Genomic DNA, 18,954 nt, shown 5'->3' on the forward strand with positions numbered 1-18,954 from the left:
TCGGGCACGTTCAGAAACGAACGTGTGGTACGGCCTTTGAGAAATCCAGTAATACTTACATTCCGGGAATGAAGTGAGGCTCTCGTCGACTGGTTTACTGTACGTCTTGTTCTTCCGAGTATTGTCGTGAAAGGAGCGGACGCTAACGTTGTAGGTCGCGTTGTATTCTTGCAGCTGGAAGGAGCATTCCATCTGGTACTTGGAAAGCGTTTTGTTCTCGCACTTCGCCTCGCTTCCGTGGCAAAGCGTGACGACGAAGCCGTTGATGGATTCCAGGTCTTCGTACGTCCAGTTGACCTGCGCTTGATTGCCGCACGAAACGTCGACGCTGAGGTTCGTCGGAGGTTCTGGAGAGAAAGATTGGGCATTATTTCAGCGGCATGCTGCAGAAGTATCAATTTCTTGACGTGATAATCAAGCCCAAAGTAGCATATCGAAGAACACACCTTGGTATGCGCAGCCTATAGTCGGTCGCAGCATAGGAATAAATACAAGCTCCTCCCCCATAACTGCGCCGCGCCTGCCATTCGTCTAAGCAAGAGAGTCGTGCTATGTGGTTTTCGTTGTAGCCGTAAGTACTTATGCGCTGCTAATGTAAATACTGCGTATATTAAGAATTAAGAATATATCATCCCTGTTCAAGGCACCCGTATTTCCTCGAATATAACCAGTACCATATATATATATATATATATATATATATATATATATATATATATTCTTTTTCTTGTAGAGTCAAAGCTAGGGGTGTGCGCTATATGCAGGGGCGAGTTATATGCGGGAAAATACGGTGTTACGTTTGGCTGAGCAGTGGTGTCGGAATTTCTGCTGAAATTTGACAGGACGTTCAAGTTTTCGGCCGAAAACCAGCAACACGAACATGTGCCTGCATGGGAAAGTCACCTGCCTGAAATGTGCGAAAGGTGTTTGACGTCACAAAAACAAGCAAATGTGATTGGATTGGGCTTCTATGCAAATTCTGTCTGGGTCGGACAGCGACGGCAGTGGGCGGAGCTTACATATATTCTTGGGTCGCAACCGACCGGGCCCGTAGCCAGTAACTTTTTTCGGGAGCGGGCGGAGGGGGGGGGGGGGGGCACTTGCTGGAGGCCTTGACTATTTTAGAAAAACACATATTTCATTTATTTAAGGTAAAAGACCCCCCTACATCAAAATTTCGGAAAGGGGGGGGGAGCCCACCCCCCACCCCCCTGGCTACGGGTCTGTAACCGACTATAGTACACTTTACAAAAAAATGACTCCCTTAGGGGTGTTCCGTTGATCTATGGGTAACACCCATCCTTATGCGTCTTTTCAAATTTAGTCATATATGTGGTGAGCCAGGACCCACAACAAAGGGTCAAACTCCTCCCTTTATTTCTTAGAGTTTAACACGCTGCTATCCACGGCCGCGCTTCCCGCCTCTTGGTATGCATTCTGAAGTTCTAGACGCTCTAACAAGGCAGACTCCGCTTAAAATGTGAAGCACTGCTCTAAGGATACTACGCTAAATGTGTGGCCGCTCGGGAGACCAATGCGCGGCTGGAAACAGAAGTAAATTGACGTCAACGCTTTCGTTGCAAGCGATACGACGAAACACGGACAGTGTGCCCCCGAACTCAGCCAGATTTTAGCTGAACTCCCTGACTGAACGCGACAGCACTTGCGAGCACTCTGATCAGTGACATTGAAAGAATCGGCCGATTGAGTTCCGAGCTCCGAATGTCGAACACGGGAGGCAACAGGCTCAACCAGAGTGCTCTTCAGTGCTTGGAAGCTACCATCGGAATGTACGGTATAGACCCCGCAGAATAAGATTAGCGCAAGCGACCGTTGCTGTTGATGGCCTCGTGTGTGTGTGTGTGTGTGTGTGTGTGTGTGTGTGTGTGTGTGTGTGTGTGTGTGTGTGTGTGTGTGTGTGTGTGTGTGTGTGTGTGTGTGTGTGTGTGTGTGTGTGTGTGTGTGTGTGTGTGTGTGTGTGTGTGTGTGTGTGTGTGTGTGTGTGTGTGTGTGTGTGTGTGTGTGTGTGTGTGTGTGTGTGTGTGTGTGTGTGTGTGTGTGTGTGTGTGTGTGTGTGTGTGTGTGTGTGTGTGTGTGTGTGTGTGTGTGTGTGTGTGTGTGTGTGTGTGTGTGTGTGTGTGTGTGTGTGTGTGTGTGTGTGTGTGTGTGTTTAGGCGGCCGTACGATTAAGCGACTGAAAGTGCTCCCGGCACTCTGTTTCAACAAACAGAAGGTAACACATACGACAAGAGAGCTCTGGCGCGCCAGCACACTACCAGCCAAAATTACCTTAAGTAGAACCGCTTCTGCCCCGAGCGCGCTACTTCGACAATTCGAGGGCGGCATGCGCCACCAGGGTGCTCTGGGGTGCTAGAAAGCTACCACCTGAATGCACCGAAAGTGTTCACAGCACTCCGTCTCACCCGTCGTAGGGCAGCTCTTACCACAAAAGTGCTCTGGCGCGCTAGCACACTACCAGTCGAATGTACAGTCGGTCGCGAAATAGTACGGACCCCGCGAGCACATGGCAAAGTTGTCGTTTACGCCGTCTAGTGGCGAGCAGTTGCTGTCCACAGCAATGCTCTGGCGGCGCACTTACCCTAGCTATGCTCTCGACAGCAGACGGCTCGCCACTAGACAGCGCTGACGCCATGTCGTCACGCGCTCGTGTGGGGAGTATGATCTTGTTGCCGACTGTACCTATCCGTACTTGAAAATTTGCGAATAGAACTGCGAAAGAAACTAAAAAAAGAACACACGGGATGATACGCGTCGTTCTGTGTTTTTGCGCCTTTCGTTTGTGGCTGTCTTTTCGCGCATTTTCAAGTATGAATCCGAACCAACTCGCTCAACTTCCAGTCGTGCCGACTGCACATAAGGCAGAACCGATTGTGCGACGAGCACACCATTTCGGTCGTTCGAACGCGGCACGAGCCACCAGGGTGCTCTGGACTACTCGGGAACAACTAGCCGGTTGCACTACATTTACTAACGGTAACAACCCTCACCCAACTGCAGAGTTGTGCCACTTTCTTCCTCAGCGTCGCCTTTGCAGGTGTGGTTGTTCATAGTGACCACAGTCTCAGCAGTCACTTCGTACGTGGTGCTAGGTTCGAGACCCTTAAACGTGTGCGTCTGATTCCGGGCCGGAACCGTGGCGTTCACGCATGGTGCAGTCTTGGAGCAGGCGCTGAGCTCGACGTCCTGTTCCCAGTCGCTCAGCCATAGTACTTTCAGCTCTGTAGGGCTAGTTGCCTTCACTGTAAGACTTCCAACGTGTGGTACTGAAAAAAAAGGCACGCGTTCGCAATGCGAGCTCAGAACGAGCAACAAAGGAAATGCACGCAAACAGGAAATCGATGCAAAATGGCAATGGCCCACCCCCTTGATGTAACATAACATACATGGCTAATGAAATGCTTTACCCTCTCCCCTCCTCCTTTCACTTCTCATCATCACATCACTTCCTCACCCTCACTTCCCTTTCCCACCATCCGGCTATGCCATACAATACACAGCTGTGCCAATTGGTTGCTAGGCAACACGCAGTGACGCCATGCCCCGTTTCTTGTCTACGCGATGCGGACAAACGAAAAGCTGAAACAGCTCCGCTCTTAAAAGAAAGGTGAGGTAAAATCAACTTAGGCTGTAGTCTACACATGTATGATCCAGCATCGCAACCTTTAGATTGAACGAACACTACGTAGGCGAGTAACATACAGGGTGTTTCAGCTGACTTGCGCCTAGTATTACAAAAATAAGCACGCGTTACGTGTGTCGAATCGGTCCAGTATTAACGCGATAGCGTTAAAAAGCTCGTTTCGCAGAAATTCGGGCGTCGATGTCGGCGGCGGCGTCTTTGGTTGTGAGCGAAAGTTCGACGTAGATGCAAATAAAGATGTGAGCCGGAGGGCGCCCGCACTTTAGCTTTCCTTGCGGCATGGTTGAAGTCTCCACCGCGAAGCGAAGGCAGGCTAGCGATTGGGAAGGCGATACGAACACGGCCCGATTACGCTACCACGTTGTACTCTTGTTGCCGCCGCCTTCGATAGAAACGGGCGGCTGTGTTGTCGCACCATCTCTTCGCGGTGTTACCAGAGATGGCGCGACCAGTCGGCGCGGACGTTGCCTTGTAAACACACAGTGGGTGCAGCGCTAGTTATCCATAACAAAGGGCGCACACATTTGTACGCGCATTCTCTTACACGCAAGTAGAGGGTTAATCGATAGTTCGAAAAAATTGTCACGCGCGTAGACGTTCATTCACGTTATTGGGCTGTTGACACGCTTGTGATGGATTCTGTGCATTCGGACTGACTGACCGCAGTGACTGAAAGTGTCAGTGCAGTGCATGTGTGCAGTGAGTGAACTCATCGCGTACAAACGCAGCGAGAACAGAGGCGCAGGGCACTGTCTATAGTTTGCCCCGACAGTGCACCAGCGCACAATACTCGCTCGTACTTTGGACAAGCAATACACTGTTGTCATAAAAGTGCTGGCGGAAATCTCTGCTATGGGTATGTCGCGTGTGTTTGCGTGTGTGCGCGTGCAGATATCGATATCGCATTCAACTCTTAAAGGTGAAGTTTAACCCCCCCCCCTTTTTTTTTTGTTCCGAGCCGTACGCTCACAAGTGTCTAGCGGGTACCACGGTTCTTCGCAGAATGACGAAAAATTTCATAGTGGCTGCTTCCTTACTTCACAAAAATTAGGATGATTTATATCGTTGTGGGTTTCTCGCAAGTGCACTTTATTGGTTGCCGAGGACGCCCATAAGGCCCCCATGATCCCTTTCCTCAGGGTCTCAGTAGAGTTCTTTCCCTCTCTCTCTCTTTTTCTCTCGTTAACGTATGTCATATAGCGTGGTGGGAGAGTGAAATAGCGACCAGGCGTCACACAGTGCGAATTACGTAGCTAGTGGGTCTTTTAAGGCTTCCAACCCATCGCAAAGGGCTCAGCCATAATTCTTCATCGCCATCAACCGTCGCATCAACAAAGTGCACATAATGCCTTACACATGTGTAGCTGGTGCCTCGCTTCTCCGCAAAATTATGAAATAATGGCGTACTGGGTGTTTTGCAACTTCACAAAAATTGATTTATGGCGTAGTGGGTACATTTCTACTGCACTTGTATTAATAGCCCCAAGAGATTTTATAACGGGCTTTGGAAATGCCGCTCTTCCCGCTGTCGCTGTGACTGTGCTGCGCTTTCCGCGCAGGCATGCCGTTTTTTTTTTTTCTTTTTTCTTTTGATGTTTTGGTAGCGCAACGCTAGCAGAGGCGAAGAAAAGACATGAAAGGCCAAGCGCATGCTCGCAAGCGAAATTTTATTGAAAAGAAAAAGCACATAAATAGAAAAGCACAGCGCCAACTGCACATCTGCTGAATTGACAGGAAGCAACGTAACAGAGGATGACTACAACTATTCATGAATTGTGTGCGAAGCAAAAAGACAAAGCCACGGTTTCAAAAGGCAGGAAAAGCACGTGACCGATAATTGACTCACGAACATAAAAAAAATGTCTCTTTGTGCGAAAGAACAATACATGGAACAATGACGTCCAGTCTTTGTGAATATGAAGCTAGGTGTATGTGAAACGCTTCCATGATGATGCAAACTTGATGAATACCAAAAAACAATGAGGCCAAGGAACGTATAGGAGACGTTATTTGTAGTCCTTTTACTGCATTGTAGTAATTATGATATAGCTGTGATTTTTTTTCTTCGTGGCAGTGTCGGCTAGCGCCACTCCTAGCTATGACGGCGAGTGTGGAACACTTTTTTTTGCCAGCAGGAATCACGTAGCACGTGATCATTGTACGCTGGCAGTTGACCAATGAATTACTAATACGAGACAAATCATTTTTCGCGCTAGTTTCTCTTTATTGTCTCCTCAGGGCGCAAACTTTCGCCTGAGCTTTCCTTGGCGTTGCCTGTAGGGGCTGTTACCTTTACTGCTTTTACTATATTTTTATTTGGCATGAGGGAGCACGGAAGAAATATGTGTAAGTGAATGTCGTAAGAGATAGCATGGGGAGTCAGTTCTACAGAATCCCGCACTACAGAAGATACGTCATGAAAGGTGACATTGCAGTTCAATTGCTTGTAGCACAAAGATGCAAGGAAATTCATACGTAATCTTCAGACAGAAAATAAATCTAAGGCAGAAGTCAGTGAAAGATGGAGGCTTGAAGAGATGGAAAATGCTTGAACACGGTGTGTCGATGGAGCCACCGCTTGGACTAGCGGTCTTGTCTTCTTGAAGTCAGTTGATGCCTTGAAGAGGACAAGACTACTTGTCGAAACGTTGGCTGCAGCGACACCCAGTGTTGAATGATTTTTCATCGCCTCATAAAGAACAGCTCATCTGACGCCAATAGCAGAAGCTAGTGTCAGCAGAACGTCTTTTAAAAGTTATCAGATCGTGGCTGCAATAGAGTAGGGCACAAAGTTCTTCTATTGTTGGTTGCCATCAAAGAAAGCTACGTCGTAAAGATGTCGAATTACACGTGCGGTAGCTGGATTGAGGGAACCTTCACTGGGTGACTTCACCGATAAGTTACTTTCAGTAAATACCAACAGTGCCGTGTTTGTTAATAACAATAACTTGTTACTTCGTAAAGCCTCCGCTAATTATGGCAAATCATCTTCATTCTTTTGTGTGACCGAATTATGGAATCGTTTACCCATGTCGCTGAAATCTAATGCTTCCATAATTTCATTCGAGAATTCGATTTCAGCATCATCATTCTCAGCCTGTTTTAGCCTACTGCAGGACGAAGGCCTCTCTCAATAATCTCCAGTTTAGCATATGCTGTGCGAGCTGATCCTGTTTAATCTCAGTGAAGTTCTTAATTTCCTCACTCCCTCTAACTCTATGCCTTCCTCGACTGCGTTCCCTATCCCTTGATAACCATTCTTGTACTCTTACTGTCCACCGGTTGGCTGTCCTAAGCCTTACATCGCCAGGTCCATATCCTTCCCTCGATGTCAACTAGGATATCTGCTACACCTGTTTGTTCCTTGACCCATTCTGCCATCCTCCGATCTCGTACTGCAATCTCGTAATGTTACTCCTATCATTTTACGTTCCCTTGCACGCCACGTGGTCCTCAAATATTCTCTAGTTGCTTTGCCATCCTCCACGTTTCAGGCCCATATGTTAGAACTGGCAGTATGCAGTTATTGCATAAGTTTCGCTTTAATGATAGTGGCATAAACGATTATTTGTTAATTCTTTTATCTGCATTCCACAGATGTACTATATTTCTGTTTCCATATACTGCGTTTATTCATTAAGTTCTTCATTTCCTTATTTCAAGCAGTTCTGTTTTTTATATTATATTATGCTCGGTTTTATTTATTTGACATATCGGTTCCACTGTTCGCACTGGTGCTAATCCTTATATTGTTTATATGTAACCTTCACCGAGGGTCCAGTTGCAGCCGTCTACTTTGGGACCCGCGTCTGTACATTTTGCAATTAAGCTAGCATGTAACAATACAAAGCGACCGACCCCGATTGATTTATTGATGAAATGATTGATTCATTTATTTATTTATTTATTTATTAATGACTAATTCACTATTTGATTGATTGATTGATTGATTGATTGATTGATTGATTGATTGATTGATTGATTGATTGATTGATTGATTGATTGATTGATTGATTGATTTGCGATCCATTCGAATGCTGCGTTCGGTACTCACGGTATGGGAAAGAGTGGAAGCTCGCATTGGCCGGATCGCTGAGGCTCTCGGAGACAAATGCATACAGATAAAGAGTGTAGCTGCTGTTCAGGTACAGAGGTTCGTAGGATAAGCCTCGCACATGAGAGCCGTAGGTTTCGTTGTTGCACTGAGATCCATCTTCTCTGCAAAAGCTCGCAAGGAAGCCCGAAATATTAAAGTCTTCGCTATATTCCCAATTGGCTTTCAGTGTGTTGTTACAAAACACTTTGACCTGCAGGTCCTTGGGTGGGTCTGAAAAAAAGAAAAGGAAATATCTGGAGGTTAATTATAAAGCGTGTTACGAGTGGCCACTTTTACTACAGCTGGTGCTTATTCTATCGATTAAGGACATCCCTTTCCCGGCAAGGCAGTACTGTATGAGATTACACGAATGACTTCAGATAATAAGCTGACCAATTTACGTAAAGTAGTAGTAGCTACTGCTCATTATAGGAATAAGTGACAACCAAGCGTTTGTAGCACGGAGCCGCAAGGAAATCCGTACGGATTTCTCGGAAAGGAAACCTTCTTAGCTGAAGAAAAATTCGTCTTGGTACGGGCATCGAACCCGGGCCCAACGCCTTTCCGGTGTGGTCGCTCTGTCAATCTAGGATGCTAGCAATCGGCAGCGCGAAGACGAATTAGTCAACAACTCGAAGCACGCGGTCAAAGAATATAGCAATTGAGTTCTGCGGAATCCCGCAAGGTGGCGAAAGGGTTGAGAAAGGGATAATGTTATATATTTTGACGAGTGACTTGTGTTTGTTTAGATATGAATGCTTGTGAAGGAGAAGGATCGCCGAGACAGCTACTGAGATGCAGCAGCGGCTCGTAAGAGTTTATCGTCGTCCTAGGTCCTTCTCTCCTCTTATTGGCACCGTCGCAATACATATAAAACACAAGTACGCAGGAAAAAAGGTCTGAATTTTCGATTGGAGATCAGAATAACCATCGCACTATGAAGAAATGTAGTGATACCCATTTTGCTCCGAACACGTGATTTTGACCATTAGAATTTAACATCTACCACCGAAGTTCTCTTGAGTGCAAGAATACTACCAGCAGCCGAATGCACTGAAGTAGTGCACATTGTGCTCCGAGCACTCAATTTCGACCGCTACAGGTTTTCCCGCTCAATTTAATCCAAGCGACAGCCAAATTAGCTGTCGCTCGGATTAGATTGAGCGGGAAAAGCTATAAAATGCAGGACGCACAAACAGGAGGCTCTGGACTGCTCGGAAGAGTTTCATAACAGCACACTTCAGGGTAATCTGACGCGGTTTCCTATGGAAGATGCAACGCATGACGCTTCAGCCAGCATGGGAATAATGGGTAGTATATGAATATGCCTAAACTTTGTTCTTTCGGCTAGTTGTGGTCCGCAGCCGTGTGGTCCGCAGCCGGTTTGTCATAATACGAAGTTCCCCAAAAGCAAAGCAGTCCCACTTCACCACCTTGAGCCTTTTAGGTTGGCCAATTCAAGTCAGCTCACGAGGTTCACAACCAGCCATTCCTTTATCGGAAACAAAAGCCAAAACACGTGAATAAACAAAGCCACAAGTGTGTTTGAAGCCGCAAGCACAAAGACTGGGCAAATACACGTACTACCCATCTTTCCCATGGTGGTTGAACGATAGCAGCGCCACAGTTCCCTCAGCTAAATATTGTAGGAAACTCTATGGAATGTAACACAATCAGTAACGGAAGCAGCTCTCACCCAACTGCAGTGTCGTGCCACTTTTTTTCGCAGCGTCACCCTCGCAGGTACGGTTGTTCATAGCGACCGCAATCTCAGCAGTCACTTCGTACGTCGTGCTAGGTTGGAGACCTTTAAACGTGTACGTCATGTCCTTGGCGGGAACCGTGGCGTTGACGCATGTTGCTGTCTTTGAGCAGGCGCTGAGTTCAATGTTTTGTTCCCACTGGATCAGCCATAACACCTCGAGCTCGCTAGAGCTAATGGGCTTCACGGTAAGACCCTGAACGCGTGGGACTGAAAAGAAAAGCGCACATTTGTAGTGCCAGCACAGAACGAGCAACAAGGGAAATGGGCGTAAACTGGTAAATATTCGCAAAAAAATGAAGAAGAAAAAGGTCAGGCAACATCAACTTAAGTTGCAGTGTACATGCATACGAGACAGCACCACTAGCTTGAGAGACTGAACGAACACTGTGTTGGCATGCAACGAGGATTAGTCAAACTTACTATTAGGTAATTAAGTAACTGACACTTGCGGACAGAATCAGTCATTTCGCCAACAATACACCGCCCTTCAGAAGTAAGTTGGCGTTTGTGGCGTGTTCGCTTTCTACACATTCGGCCATTCCTAACAATTATTCTGAATGCAAAGTATTTTTAGACTCTCTCCAGCGTCATTCTGTAACTGGGTATGATTTGCTATGACCGATGTCTGATTATCATAAAGAGCAAGAGAAAGAAACTAAACAAAGAAAAGCCAGCAACCTAAACATGACGCACTTCCAGTTGTGCGTTCACTTGAAGTTTCCACATCCAGACCCTTAACTAACTTCCTGTTCCTAGTTATCTCACTCGAAGCGACACTCCCTCAACAGGAAGGCACGCGCCCTTCGTTTAGAATCGACACCGCCTCCAGGGCCACGCAGTCATTTCACAGTTAGCGGACGCTACGGCAACTGCCTGGTTTTTACGCGCAGTGCATTTTTTCTCGCAAAGCCCAAATCATGTGGCCTATGTGTGGTGATCGGACTGTTCGGAATGTTTAATGAAGAGATTTTATTATGCTTAGTTCTTTTCAAAGCTTTTTTCTTTATTGTGTGTGTTTGTGTTGTTGGGCCTGCAATATGCATATGTATAAATAAACAAATGTGATAAGAGTTAGTATGAGGAACCAATTCTAATTAATCCGGCATGTGGGTTAAGTGTCATCAAACGTAATATTGCCGTGACCCACTTTGTAGCAAAAAGCTGCAACAAAGTCTTTACGGATTCCTCAGAAAAAAAAAAGCATGTTATTTAAGGATAAACAGGAGACAGTATCAGAACAACAAGACTTCACAGTTCACAGATCGAGCATGAATTTAATATGACTGAATGATCCTATATTATTATGTATCCGCGAAGAAAGCGATGACGTGTACGCTCCGCTGCATACATCAAGTGCACAAATATGAAAGCTAGTGAGGCTATTTAGAAGAATAGACTGTTGTGCGAGTAGGTAATTCATTATGAGGGAAACTGCGCAAAGGAAACGTCGAAAAAGTGAGAATCGAACAGCACAAGGGCATAGATGATGTGTCACACCGTCTCAAGGAGGTTGGCGCGAAGTACGGTGTTCATATGGTGTTTTCCACGAGAAATAAGTTAAGCAGAATTTGTGGGGCTGTCGAAAGAAAGGTGGACGGCACTACACAGAAGTAGTTTGAGTGTAAAGTCAAACATAGGAACGGTTCATCAGACTGTGGTATGGGAGTGGTGTATTGTGTTTCTATCTCTTTTGGCCACAACTACATCGGGCAAATGGGCCGCTGTCTCAATGAGAGGTTGAATGACAACCGGTTCTCAATGAAAGGACAGCCTTCAACAAACCTGTCATTACGTTGCTTTGATTGTAATTGCAGCCCACGTTTCCGAGGAACCAAAGTTCTTGCGCGGCACAAAGAACACACGACACGTGAGCTTGTTGAACCTTGTATTATTTTCAAAGCAGGAGACAGCTGTGTCGCAAAGCCCTCCGTATCCTTACGCAAAGCAGAGATTGGCTATCTTGGTGCGCACATGTAGGTATTTTTGTTTAATCGCGCACACGTGGGTTTTTCCTATATATTATTCGTGTTTTCAATACAAATTTCAGTTGTTAGATGTGCTTGGGCTGTTCTGTTCACTCTTTGTCGACGTTTATTTGCGCAGTTTCCTTCATAAAGAGGCTACTTGCAGTAGATGCGTTCGACTAAAGAATTAGTCCGATAAATTTACCACTCGTAATGTATCTTATTTTTTTTAGGCTAAGTAATAAATAACGGCTCTTCGTGCTTTGTAAATCAACAAACGCCACTCGGTTCTCAATAGGTTGTTCTTGGTCGCTTAACATCTCTTTATTTTCATATCGTGGCCTCCGTGACTAGCTCCGGCAGCGCGCAACCAGAACTGATCGCGGAGGCCATGCACGAGACGCACGGACTCCTTTTACTGACCGAACTTCTTGCATAGCTTCCACAGCATCGCACTTGATGCATGAAACAGAGTATAATGCTATAGCGTTGCAGTTGTGGTGAGAGTCGTTGCCAGAAATTTTTTTCGAGGTGGTTCAACCCCCTTTATGTACGTTCTTTCATGCGTTTGTATGTGTGCACCTATATATGCAAAATGTTTTAAATTTTGGAGGGAAGGGTGTTTGAATCCCTATCCCACAATGGCTACGCCACTCGTTGTGATGGCTGCACTACGAGCACCTGCGACCTCTTCGGTTGCTGCGTTGGGTACTCACTATTCGGGAAAGAGTTGAAGCTTTCCTTGGCTGGTTTGCTGCGACTGTCATAGAAGGTTGCGTATAGAAAAAGCGTGTAACTGCTGTTTTGGTTCAGATGTTCGTATGAGAGGTCTCGGACATAGGACTGGTAGGTTTTGTTGAGGCAGCGCGTTCCATCTTCATTGCAAAGACTCGCGTTGAAGCCAGAAATAACCACTTCATCATTGTATGCCCAAGTGGCTGTCAGCGTGTTGTTACAGAACACTGTGACCTGCAAGTCCGTGGGTGGGTCTGAAAAAAAAACACATCTGGAGGTCAACCAGAGCGCATATTATAAGTGAACGCATTGTCTTGACCAGGTGTTTAGTCTATCGAATAAGATGAACCGTCTCACGGTAAAACAGTCCTGTATATCAGCTTAAATAAATTGCTTCTGATTCTAAACTACGCAAGAAGGAATTGTTGTAGGCGCCCGTTTCTTTGTTAGACACAACCAATGAAACTAACAGACACTTAAGCCAAGAAAAGCATATCAAACATTATATGTTGTGTTTTACAGCAGTGTAATGATTATAACCGAAATTTAAAGGAATTAAAGCGGACGAAAATGCACCCAATCGTAATGCGAGCAATTCAGAAACATGAAAATTTAAGACTGTTCAATTTTCTTTCGTAATTCTTGAATCACGCCTGTGAATATTGAGGAAAAATGACTAACTGTTTAGGCAGTGCCTATTAGGCTACCTTCGTATGTAATTCCGACGGTGACTGTGGTAATCACGTCCTAATATTCAGACCTTATTAATTTAATTTCCACTCTGCGTCGCACTTTGAGTTCTCAATCTCATTATAGAAGTGCTTTACTTATGCACCTTTGACAAGCAGTATCGCAAGCTTCTAAGAAGAATCATTTATAAGTTGGTTTTATTTAACGAACCTACAACGTAGTGGTATGTATTACATTGCGACAAAAAAAAAGGAAAGATGCAACTAAGGCACGTATAATAATTGAAACAAGAGGGCCGGCTCGTTTCCACATTTTTTGTTGTTGTTGCTCATTGAAACGCGTAGTGATTTCCGCAAAATTACTACCTATGGTGACATATTTACAAATGCGACAAAACCTATCGGGACAAAAGAAGCAGCCAGATCCTCGTTGTGAAAACCGCGGGGCACCGAAGCAGCAAGCGCGCGAGAGTATATTATTGGCTAGCGAGATCACGTGATGTCGTAATTCCGCCACTAGACTTGAAATACGCGCGCTTGCGTATTGGGCAAAGCGAGGTCACGTGACCGGCGGGCTCAGATAATGGCATCTGAGCGAACGCCTCGCGTCACGTTATTTGCCACCGTAATCCTGCCAAGCGTGCGCTCCCTTGCCAACGCCCATGCATCAGCCATGCGACGTCCAGGCTCTGGACAGCTTCCAAAGTATACCACATAACATAAGGTTTCCTGAAATATTTACTATAAAGAATTGTGGTGCTGCGATCGTTCAGCCGCCGTGGGAATGATGGGTAGTACATGGATTCTCTTCGTGCTTGCGGCTTCGAACGGTTTTGTGGCTTTGTTTATTTCTGTGTTTCGGCTTTTGTTTCGGATAAAAGAAGGCTCGTTGTGCGCATTGTGAGCTGATTTGAATGAAGAATGAGTAAGGATAGAAGCGTCAACGTGGTGAAGAGGGACTGCTGAAGTTTTACTGAACTTCGTCTTGAGACAAAGCGGCTGCAAGCCACACGGAGCCGAAAGAACGAAGCTTAGACAAATCCATGTACTTCCCATCAATCCTATGCTGGCTGAAGCGTCATGCGTTGCAACTTCCACAAAGACTAGCGCCAGATTTGCCTCCAGTGTAGTGTTATGAAACTCTATGCCACAAAAGTGTAATGGACGCAGCTCTCACCCAAATGCTGTGTCGTGCCACTTTGCTTGGCGGCGTCACCCTTGCAGGTGCGGTTGTTCATGGTGACCGCCGCCTGAGCAGTCACTTCGTACCTGGTGCCAGGTTCGAGACCACTAAACGTGTGCGTCTTGTTCTGTGCCGGAACCGTGGCGCTCACGCACGATGTTGTCGCGGAGCAAGCGCTGAGCTCAATGACGTATACCCAGTTGCCCGACCATATCACCTTGAGCTCGGTAGGGCTTGTGGCTTTCACGGTAAGGCCTATAACGTATGGCGCTGAAAATGAAGGCATACAGTTGGTTATACCGTGATCGCAAAGCAATTCTCTACAAGAAAGAAAACTCAGACAAAACCACCTTAGGTTGCACTGTATATGCACACAGTGTGAAACGACCACAGAATTTTTTTTCTCGAAAAGCTGCATTGCCTTTCTTACTACTTTTCACTGTTTAATGTGACCAAAGGGTGCTTGCAATATAAATAAGTGCGTAAAAATAAAGGAGAAATAAAGAAGTATCGAACTCACGGGGTCCCATATGCATTCGTCTGAGACGACTCGAAGAGGAAAGCCATCTCCATCTCCATCATCATCTTCATTCTCTCCTCTTCCTCCTCAGCCGACATCATTGTTCATCCACCGCCCCCCCCCCCCCCCCAATTCGGAATCTTTCTGCACCTCGCATGGTGCGGCACTAACTCCGCCATCGCCCTATCTTTGACCAAGCGACGATTTCATGTGATTGCGTGGTCATATAGCTTGATGACGTCACAAATATTGGCGATCCGCCAGGTCGTGACGTCACATCTCGCACGACTTGTCTCGGAAACTCGAATGACGTCATCAGATTATTGGTACCGCTTCGGTTGACGCCGACAACCACCATGAGGGCCACTTTTTCCGCTTGATGAGGCAAAAAGGTTTTCGCATGAATAAATAAATAAATAAATAAGCAAATAAATAAACAAAATAAATAGATAAATAAACGGCCCAAGGGGTGGCAAGCAGAAGCCTGCCGATCATGGGCGCTATTCTGGATAGAGGCAAACTCCGGCACCTGGTCAAATTCTGTAATGACGGCATTTTCAGCCAATTCGAGAGGTCTCAGTGGCAGATTTCTCATGGTGGCGAATTTCACATGATGGCCGAATTCGACAGTGTCCAGAATAACACTCCATGGGTCAGCAGTTGCCGGAAAATTACGGCGTAGGAGATATGTTTCTATGCCCGGTTACAAAGAATAAAAATGTGTGCAGTTGCACTCAACGTGAGAGCTGTAGGAAGTGCGGAGCATTGATTCGCCTGCCCACATGGCAAGCAAGCACTGGCGTTCCAAACCTGCAGCCTGCTAGGCGTCCATGGCGGGAAAGTAAACATTCACTTGTGATGTAATGGTGACTGTCCCCTCCTCGGTTTCTTCCTCGTCATCCCCACACCTCTCCTCCTCATCCTCACTTGCCTTTTCCACCACCTTGCTGTACTATACACGACTATGCTATGCTTTACCTTCCCCCTCCTCGTTTCCATCCTCCTCACTCTCACAATTCTCCTAACCCTCACTTCTATTTACCGCCCCTTTCTATACTGTACGGCTAAGCTACGCTCTACCCTCACTTCCCTTTCCCCTTGCTATACTGTACTACACATGAATATCCTTTACATTACCCTCCCCCTCTTCCTTTCCTTCCTCCTTACCCTCACATCACTCCTCCTTACATTCACTGCCATTTCCCCATCTCTTGCTACACTGTAGTACACATGGCCGCGCTATGCTTCTCCATCCCCCTCCTCCTTTCCTTCCTCCTCGCCCTCTCGTCTCTCCTCCTCGCCCTCTTGCTACACTATACGACACCCAGCTATGATATGCTTTGCCCCCCCCCCCCTTTCACTCCCACTCACCCCCCTTTCCCACCCCTTGCTATAGTTTACTATACATGGTTGCGCTTTACATGGCTTTGACAGCGTCACGCCAAGCGACATGAGACAACGATGGCAGCACATGATATCCTGGGCCTCTAAAGTGCTCCGCACTTAAAATGGCAGCTGCGGCCATTGAACCACGGCGCGGCTGCCCTTTTGCCTGTGAAAGACAGTCGTGCTTGCTGGTTTGCTCTTGAACCGTAAGCACTTTTGCTATGCTAATGTAAATATTATGCATATTAAGTGTTAATGGCTAGTCGCTACTACATAAAACAGAGGGGCTGAGCAGCGATGTCACAATCCCCGACGAAATTTTCTAAGACGTTCAAGTTTCTGATCTAAAACCAGCGACACAAACGTGGATCTGTATAAGAAGGTCCGCTATCTGAAGCACTCGAGAAGCGCTTGACGTCACAATAATGAGTAACCTCTATTGGATGGAGTGCTTATGCAACTTTTTTGTGGGAGGCACTGCGATGGCTGTGGGTGGAACTGAGTTTTTCTTACGTTGTAACTTTTCTTGCTCCGCCAGTTATAACCGAGTACAGATTAATACGTATTCATTTAATGCGATGACGTCGCGATGACGTCGCATTACAACAGTGGAGACGCAGCGTTAGGACTTGTAATTTTTTTTTTGCTGATGCAGCGTTCGGTACTCACGTTTCGGGAACGATGTGAACTCTGCGACTGCTGAATCACTCTGCCGGCCGTCGCTGTCGTATGCGTACAAAGTAAAGTTATAACTACTGTTGGGCGATGGCAGCGGCCACGAAAACTTTCGATCCTTGTAGTCGATGTGCGTGGTGGAGCATTCATCTTTGCTGCAGAGAGTCCCATTAAAGCCGTCGAAGCTATTCTTGAAGTCATAATTCCAAGTTGCTTTGTACATGTTATCACAAGACACTTCGACCTTCAGGTCCGTGGGCGGAGCTGAAAAAGGCAAAATAAAGATCCATTGGTTAAAGGGACACAAAAGTGAAAAAATAAATTGGTTTGACAAAAAGCACTCTGAAAACTTTAGTGTCCTCAGTATTCCCCACCATAGGTTTAGCAATAGACAAGAAGATCAACGGCAGAAGTTTCACTTTCATATTTCCCGCTGAAACCACCCATGATGACGTCCCAGATTTCAATGTGTTGTATCGTATTTTTGCCATACAGGCTGAGTGAAATTTCCCTAAACTTGGTATGTTAAGTCCCTGGCTCCCTAAGAAGAGGGTGTACTTAATTTTGACCGATTAGAAATTACGTAGGTCTCAGTAGACGTCACGGCAACTGATGCGGGAACTTCAAGATGGTGTCGCCACCTGAATTTCCTTTTTGCGCGTTCTCTCGCTTACCAAGCGTCTTCTCGCAGCAACCGTGACGTTTTTTGGTATCGCGAAAGAGTCATTTACTAGCGCGACAAAAAAAAAAAGTTTTCTGTCAGGTGTCGCTTTGAACAGTATCCAAATTATGCATGCTTCGTCGACCAGTATGCAAGCAGCGTCACTCGGGCAGAAAGTGCTAACTCTGATCGAAAGGGCGCGGTCGCTACCTCGACACAGATCATCGGACGGCTCGTACCTTTGTATGTGCTGCGCTCTCGCCGCTTACATAGCTTGGAACCGGCAAACAGCAGAAAACCGCTTCGCTCACTGGTGCGGCTGTATTCCCTTACGCCGCTGTTTTGTAGAGTTACGCCAGACCGGATCCTGAAGGAGTTAGATGCTAGCCTGACTTCGTATAACATTCCATGTCGTTGCTATCGCATTCGCGGAAAGAAAAACGGCGCAAAAGACGAAGCACAAGAAAAATGAACCACGAACAACAGCGCTGCATCCACTTTAGCCATCGCATTCATTGCTTCACCCTTGCAGCGAAACTGACTTTGTTAAAGCCACCTACACTAATCTAATTAATCTTAAAGCTATAACTAGGATATGTGTAGTAATTAATCGAGCTTAGGTGAGAACGTGGCAAGCATTCGAGTAGCGTCCCCCCCCCCTCCTCCCCATAAAGAAATTTCTGGCTACGCCTCTGGTAGCAAGCATAGGGTTGACTAGATCTAACGTGAATACCTCAATAGTATGCAAGCCGCTAAAACTTGAATGTTTATTTTACTTCACGAGGGAAATGCCCGTTATACGACGTCTAATCAAGGTGTAGATAAGCACAATAATAATTTCACGAGTTATGTATTAAACATCAGGTTTTATGAGGTCTTGAATATAACTGAAGTGTTCACCTTTGATGTACACGGCCCTGTACATATTCACGCCCGTTTGACGAGCTTTTTTTAATCTACAAGTCGGGAAGGTCCAGAGTTAGGTGTTTCAGCGAAGTGGTTGCTGATATGCTTATTATAGAGGTAAAGAAAAAATTGCCGCTGTCGCTCAAAACAGCTGTCATTCCCCACAGCCGACGACAAGCTCGGGAGCAGCGCAATGCATGCCGGGAAGTTTCGGTACAGACTATCTTCCACTCACGAAGCTTGCGTCTGCTGATGTTTCCAGTCGGCTCGTCAACTTGACTCTTCTCTTTTCTTGTTTGGCGCTGCAAAGAGATACGAGAATAATATTAACTTCACCACCCGTAAACTAACATCTACTAGAATATCAAAGCCAGCGCCTCCTGAAAAATAAGGCAGGCGTTCATTCAGCAAGCAACATTAGTACCCAGTCATCTGCATCAATTCAGTGAACTGTAAATGTTGCGGAAAATTTTCTGACATGTGTGGCTTTTTACTTAGATATTCTAATAGACTGTGTTCATAATTGTAACGCTAGCTTTCCTGCGATTCAGTTGGCCCAACTGATGGCGGATAGTTACCCTGTAAACAGCGTGTTCAAGCGCATTTTGCTTGCGCTATGACGCAGAAAATGTAGACTCAATTTTATTGGTATAAACACGCATAATAGACCAGCCCCAGCACGTGCAACTACGATCCCGGCCCTCTCTACTTGA

At 46.1% G+C, this 18,954-nt stretch overlaps 1 protein-coding gene across 1 annotated transcript in view; it reads right to left on the reverse strand.

The window, feature by feature from the left end:
- The window catches only part of LOC119401548 (uncharacterized), a 118,208-nt gene that overhangs the window by 88,566 nt on the left and 10,688 nt on the right, over nucleotides 1-18,954 (reverse strand). The window contains exons 2-9 of the mRNA XM_049418165.1: nucleotides 18,477-18,543; nucleotides 16,669-16,938; nucleotides 14,088-14,363; nucleotides 12,203-12,475; nucleotides 9,454-9,729; nucleotides 7,716-7,988; nucleotides 3,009-3,284; nucleotides 60-347 (exon numbers count right to left, since the gene is read on the reverse strand). Of these exons, the coding sequence (XP_049274122.1) occupies nucleotides 60-347; nucleotides 3,009-3,284; nucleotides 7,716-7,988; nucleotides 9,454-9,729; nucleotides 12,203-12,475; nucleotides 14,088-14,363; nucleotides 16,669-16,938; nucleotides 18,477-18,543 (1,999 nt within the window). The remainder of the gene's footprint in view (nucleotides 1-59; nucleotides 348-3,008; nucleotides 3,285-7,715; nucleotides 7,989-9,453; nucleotides 9,730-12,202; nucleotides 12,476-14,087; nucleotides 14,364-16,668; nucleotides 16,939-18,476; nucleotides 18,544-18,954) is intronic.

The sequence above is a fragment of the Rhipicephalus sanguineus genome, chromosome 8 (assembly GCF_013339695.2).
Source record: "Rhipicephalus sanguineus isolate Rsan-2018 chromosome 8, BIME_Rsan_1.4, whole genome shotgun sequence".
Lineage (NCBI taxonomy): Eukaryota > Metazoa > Arthropoda > Arachnida > Ixodida > Ixodidae > Rhipicephalus > Rhipicephalus sanguineus.